This window comes from Apaloderma vittatum, unplaced genomic scaffold (genome assembly GCF_000703405.1).
Source record: "Apaloderma vittatum isolate BGI_N311 unplaced genomic scaffold, ASM70340v1 scaffold5070, whole genome shotgun sequence".
Lineage (NCBI taxonomy): Eukaryota > Metazoa > Chordata > Aves > Trogoniformes > Trogonidae > Apaloderma > Apaloderma vittatum.
The window spans coordinates 24,011-30,702 of record NW_009694925.1 but is presented as its reverse complement, the minus strand read 5'-3'; the positions used below and the strand labels follow the sequence as shown (position 1 = coordinate 30,702).

The 6,692-nt window shown below is 36.5% G+C and overlaps 1 protein-coding gene across 1 annotated transcript in view; it reads left to right on the top strand.

Annotated features, from left to right (window-relative positions):
* Window positions 1-6,187, top strand: part of NT5C3A (5'-nucleotidase, cytosolic IIIA) — a 12,572-nt gene extending 6,385 nt beyond the window's left edge. The window contains exons 3-10 of the mRNA XM_009869220.1: window positions 1,116-1,214; window positions 1,654-1,723; window positions 2,443-2,489; window positions 2,877-2,962; window positions 3,223-3,312; window positions 4,154-4,316; window positions 4,756-4,956; window positions 5,561-6,187. Of these exons, the coding sequence (XP_009867522.1) occupies window positions 1,116-1,214; window positions 1,654-1,723; window positions 2,443-2,489; window positions 2,877-2,962; window positions 3,223-3,312; window positions 4,154-4,316; window positions 4,756-4,956; window positions 5,561-5,662 (858 nt within the window). The 3' untranslated portion in view covers window positions 5,663-6,187. The remainder of the gene's footprint in view (window positions 1-1,115; window positions 1,215-1,653; window positions 1,724-2,442; window positions 2,490-2,876; window positions 2,963-3,222; window positions 3,313-4,153; window positions 4,317-4,755; window positions 4,957-5,560) is intronic.
* Window positions 6,188-6,692: the final 505 nt, after the last annotated feature.

The window sequence follows — 6,692 nt, the reverse complement described above, 5'->3', positions numbered from 1 at the left end:
AAGAGTGTTGTGTGGCTTACTAATAGTTGGTGATAGGAGAACTCCGGTTTCCAGTCACATTTCTGAAACCAAAGGTCCTTTTTTCTTCTTTTTTTTTCTTTTTTTAATTATAATTAGCTCATTTTAGCAAGGTTACATGCTAGGTATAAGAAAAGGAAAGCTGAATGGTCAGAATGTGAAAACTATAATCCCCAGCACTTCATCATCTCTGAAGTTCTACATGCAGAAAATTAAATTTGCTACTCATACATGCTTCTGTAGACAGACTGCACACATCTGATGCCTTTAGTTTAGAAAGGGTGTATACATGTTTATAAAGGAGGGAAATACATACCAAATTGGGAAATTTCTGTCAGTAAGTTCTCTTATCATTTCTGCAAAGCTGATGAGAAACTTCCAAAATAAACGAAGACCTGGGGACTGGGAGAGGAGGGTGTTGTTTGAGGAGGAGTGGTTTTTTTGTGTTTTTTTTCTTCTTTTTTACCAAATTCAGCATTTATCATAAATTTCAAGAAAAAATCTTCATTCAAAAGAAACACGTGGTATGATAGCGTGTGCTGTTTCAAAAGTGAGCAGTAAACTAAGCAATGGAGAATGACTGATCGGCTGGGGGGGGGGGAGGGAAGAACCATCCTTTTTTTAGAGCACTCGGTTGACACAAGCAGCGTTCTCAGCAAAACAACAGGTGTCTAAAATCAGCCTGTTGTCTTTTCTACATTGAAACTTTAAGGTCCTGTTAATTGCACAAAGAGCTCATTTTAAGGTTCGGCATCTTGCAGTGGCATACCTGAGCCACAAAGAGATCCCCTATGTCCTGTTTATATATATTATAATCTCCCTTATTCCATACAAACACAATTATCTTCCCTCTGAGTGTCAGCTTATTGAATCATTTGCTATCAGGAAACAAAAACAGTTGTTGAAAGCAAACAGAACTGTGTGCAGTGAACACATCCAGGGTATTTTCTGTTTCTTCTTACTCTGAACTTGCATTACTGTCCTGAGCTTGTCTTGATGTCACATGAAACTGTTTATAGATGCAGAGCTTCCGATCTCATGGACAAGAAGGTATTACTCTGTAAGTTACTCTCTGTCTTTGTTTTTGCTCTTCATAGATGCCAGAATTTCAGAAGAAGACTGTCCATATCAAGGACCCAGGGAGAGTAGAGGAGATTATTTGCGGCCTCATCAAAGGTGGAGCTGCCAAACTTCAGGTAAAGAATGTGTAACCAGTTCAGGATGAAAGCAGTCATGTGATTGTTGCTTTATGCCAAAAAGTTTTAAGAACTAAATATATATAACAGAAGTCAGCCTTCAAGAAATCTTCAAAACTTACAGACATCTGTTAACTCTTTTAATAGCCCTTGTTGATTCAACTGTAACTCAGACAGACACTAGTTAAGTAAATGATACAAACATATAAGCATAGTAATTTCAGGAAATATTCTGACAAAGGAATTACAAAAACAGTTTTGTTGGAAAAAAAGTTATGGGGTGTTCTAGCTTACATTACAATGGTTCAGTAGAATAGGGAGATTCCTGTGACACATGCTACTCAGCTGCAACTGTTGTTGATCGTTCAGAATTTCTAGCCGTTCTTTATTTTGTCCCTCCGTATTGTAAGACAGTTTTGCTTTTTCTTTCCTTAAATAGATTATTACAGATTTTGATATGACATTAAGTAGATTTTCCTACAATGGAAAAAGATGTCCAACTTGTCATAGTGAGTACTTTTTTTTTTTTAATACGGATTGTTTTGTTCACTCCCTTTATTTTTTCCTAGATTTTAATTTTGCATACAATTTATTCCCTAATATGTGAGACGTTGTATTCACTTGTTACCTAACCTAATGAAGAATCCTAATGCATCCTAATGAAGAAGTATTCTAATAACTGTAGATGTGGGTTTACATATATGCATTTTAATCACAATCTGCATGAATTAAAATCGGATAAGTTGTCGTTCACAATTAAAACGTTAAGTTCTGCACTATGAAGCTGTTAGTGGCAAGATATGGTTGGGTTGACTTTTATTTTTTAAGAGCCCATCATAGTCCTCACACCTGCAAGAACCAGATAGTAAACTCCTCAGAATTCTTGACATTTTTATCCTGTAGCCTTTTAGAACAAACAAAGATAATTCCCACTAATGAAGTGGGAATCCTAAAACACACAGGATGCCTTATGATGATTTCAGAAGTAGTTACATCTCAAGAAACAAATAAGAGAGCTTATAACTGGCCTTTTAACTCAGAGATGAGGGGAAGGACATCTTCATGCGTGTGAAGAAAAACGTGTCTCTTACTGTTTGCTGGTAAGAAAATTTCTGAGGATACAGAGTGGTATGACATCAAACATTATCAACTATGCCATTTACAGTGTTGTAGAGCAAAGTAGAAGAAATGCACCATTTTGTCTAACATTTTCTTTTTCACCCTTCAGACATCATTGATAACTCTAAGCTCATCACGGAGGAATGTCGAAAAAAGGTAAACAGAAAACCTACAAGCTGTTGGTTTGTTGTAGAGACAACTGTTACTATTCCATGGCTGTACTACCAGGTGTTGAATTACACAGCAGGACAAGACGAGGGATACTTTCTAATCCTTAAACCTCTCTCAGCTTTCCCAGTAACTGCAGACATCCCATCCCTCATAGAAGTGAACTGAAGTATTTGTATTACTGATAGTAGCACATACTTCAGTTCAACAGTATTCAGTTTTTCTTCTTGGATGTATTTACAAGCCAACTCTTTGGTCAAAGAGCATTTCAGATTTCATTTTGTAATCAGCATGAAGAAAATTATTTTGATTGCTTAGATCAAGTGTTATTTTATACAAAAATACATTAAACATCTGGTGGTTTTTTCCCTTCAGTTATTGCAGCTGAAAGAAACCTATTATGCTATTGAAATTGATCCAGCTCTCACTATTGAAGAAAAATATCCATATATGGTAGAATGGTAAGAGGCACCTCCCATCTTCAAACTGTACTAAGATTCAGTTTAATAAGTTTTTAAAAGCAAATTAATGGCAGTAAATTAGCTTCTAGCTAACACATTAACTGAATTAATCTCTTGTAGTGTTCTGCAACTACTGGTTTTGCATTGCTGTTAACTTGAATGAGCAAGAATTAACCATACAGGATGCTTTTCATCATGAGATTTAAAGAAATGTGAATCTTACTGAGTAAGTTTTGACTCATTTTTTGTTTATATTCTAGGTACAATAAGTCTCATGCGCTACTCATTGAACAAGGCTTACAAAAGGATAAATTTGCAGAAATTGTGAGGGAATCTGATGTTATGCTGAAGTAAGTTCCTTTTGATTTGAACAAGGCTGTTTTGGAGCATTTTCAGTAGGTACAGATTGTTGGAGAGGTGAGGGAGGAGAAAAAAAAAAAGGAAAAACAAACTAAAAAAAACCCACCCCAAACCAAAACAAAATCCCATACATTCCTGGGAATGTGACACAGTAATCTTGGAACATAGTGAGCTCTTCATGCACCCACTTTATTGAGTTGTAGTTAAATGCCTACAGTGATCCCACCGTATAAGCTGGAGATCTGAAAATTTTATTTTTTAAGTACCATCTCTACAAGCTTCATTTCTGTAGACTTTCATCCTCTTGAAATTGTACTGGTGACCCCCTTTTTTTTTTTAAGGGGAATGCAGAGTTCAACTTTGTTCAATTGAAAAATATTCCCTGTAATAGTTTTGGACTACTGAAACAGGATGTTAGAACTTAACTTGTGGAAGTGTCTTTTTATCATACTGACTAAATTCTTACCTTTTGTGAAACAAACAAGCACACGCTATCTCTGCCCATTTGAGAGCCTAAGTCCATGTGGGTTGGATCTGGGGAGTTTGGGGGTAGGGAAGTGTTTTTAAATCTTTAAAACATGATAAATGTTTTTAAAGAAAATATTATACAGACCAAAACCAACCAGCTTGGTGCAGCAGTTTCTTGCTAAAACTACATGCCTCGTGTTAAGGTAATGGTTCTTGCTAACCTGAAAAGGTGAGGTAAAGGCAATAAAGTGAAAAGCTCAGGGAAAATTAATTTTTTTTTTCCAAAGATGACATGTCTTCTGAAAATTCAGCCTTGGCATTCTTTATTTGAGATTTGATTTGTATTTACATTCTGTGTTGCAGAGAAGGATATGAGAACTTCTTTGATAAGCTCAGTGAACATAATATTCCTGTGTTCATATTTTCTGCTGGGATTGGGGACATTCTTGAGGAAGTTATCCACCAGGCTGGGGTCTACCATTCTAATGTCAAAGTGGTTTCCAACTTCATGGATTTTGATGAAAACGTACGTATGAAATAACACCTTCTTACAAAACGTGACTGTTTTTGCTATTTAGTAGCTACTTATATAAACTACAAGATGAACATTTTAATGCAACAGATGTAGCCATCTGCCCTGCCATACAGAAAATCAGAATTGCACTCAGCCAGGTGAAAAACAAGCAGAGACTGATGGTTCAAACCTGGGAAGCATGGGGTGACTAAGATATCGTTCATTTCCTTTACCAACAACGTCGCACCCCGTCTGGTGCCGCAGTGCTGCTCCTCCGAGCTGAGAGGATTGCCATCCGTCTGGTCTAACAATGCTATTACAGTCAATAACCTTATTTAACAGTAATTGATCTTGTTTGTCATCGGTGATATCACCTATTTCATTCCAGATTCTATCTTGTCCATATGATACTAGAAATAACTTCAGTGTTGGATTTTTGGTTTTGTAATAGGGAATATTGAAAGGATTTAAAGGAGAATTGATTCATGTTTACAACAAACATGATGGTGCCTTGAAGAACACAGAGTACTTCAAACAACTAAAAGACAACAGTAATATCATACTGCTGGGTGATTCTCAAGGAGACCTGAGCATGGCAGATGGAGTAGCAAACGTTGAACACATTCTTAAGATCGGCTATCTCAACGATAAAGTAAGTAGCTTTATATAAGCTTGTAAACTTCAAGTGACACATTGGGAGTTAGAAACACATTCATTATGATAAGGTTCAGATATCAAACCCAGCATTTGGCCCGTATTTCTTTTGAGATCTCAAAATATTTTTCATGTATTTCTCAACTTATTTTTTGGCTTCACCCTCTCCTTTCAATACTGGATTCATAATAGAGCAAACTAATCTTCCATATAACAAATTTAGCCAGTGTCGTCGGGTTTTTTTTTGAGGCAACACAGAACTGATTGTTTGTGAAGCTGTGATGCAGATCTGCTTGCAGTCAGGGAGACGAAACTTCAGTTTATTTCTTTCTGCCTTTTGGAAAGCCAAGAAAAATCTTTTTACTTCAGGATCTTTCTGTGAGAGATCCTGGTATAATTTATATCCTGGCATGTGCACACAGTTACATGAGGCCTCTCCTACTGTGTCATCCTGCAGAATTCACTTGTATGAGCGATATGTACCTTGCGTGGCTTATTCCCTGAATTTTATGGAAATGCTGGGAAGTATTTTAATGACCAAGTCTTTCAGTAACTAATTCAATAACTAAGTGGGTCTTTCTCTTTGTCCCTTCTGCATTTAGGTAGATGAGCTTTTGGAAAAATATATGGACTCTTACGATATTGTCTTGGTGAAGGATGAATCCCTGGAAGTTGCCAACTCCATCCTACAAAAAATCCTGTAAATCCCAGTCTCAAGTCACTCCATTCCTTCCAGGAGGCAACTGGACAGAAGAGCACATATGTGCTATCTTAGATGTGTTTATTACTCATTTACAGAACTGTTTAATTTAATTTAAAACTTTTATCTTTATTGTGGTATTTTGAAACATATATAGTATCCATTGTCAACTTAGAAGCTCCTTTTAACTGCTCTTATGCTGTTCTTTATTTTCTCACACTGCTGTTATAACTAGATATAAATTGGATTTATAGATGTGATAAACTGCTGCTGATGGGATACTATGATTCACTGACTTTTAATCAGGCATTTCAGAGGAGCATTTTAGAAAATGTGGCAGCTTTGTAAAATTGAAGATGTAAACATCCTGTGAAGAAGCAGCACGCACATTTGTGTTGCCTTTTCTTCTTTCAAAGAAGATACTTCAGTCTCAGCTGTACTTTGAAGATTCTTACTCATATGCTACAGACCTTCACAGAAGTTTTTCATACATATATTTTTCTTCAGTAAAAATGCTTTATTCAGCCAATTCAGGAAAAGTGTTTCTTCGTAATAGATTTTTGTATCATTACAAAATATCCTTTGTCCTTGCTGTTTCTTTATCTTCTGTGGACTGGAAAGACTGGTTTAATTTAGTATATCTCAGGTAAAGTTTCTCATCTTTATAATAACAGATAGTTTCACAAGCTAATAGGACACATTCATAAATTCAGACCCTTTTCAGATCTTATTTTGGGTATTACTCCACTTCCAGCCTCCTGTTTCATGTCAAAGCTAGCGTGGCTCATCTAAAATCATTTATCCTGTAATTCTCAGTGAGCTGCTTCTGGCACAGAAAATCAAAACAAAGCTAGATCTTAATCCTGGAATTTTTAAAGCTGACTTAGCCATCTTGCAAAATCAAGTTTTCTTGCTACAAGCCCCACGCCTCAGAAGCACTTATGGAGCACCTCTCCAGACTTGTATGAGGTCACATGCCCACTCTCTGCAAACTGGTCAGCACCAGCATCAGTGCAGCATCTCGCTCTTCCACC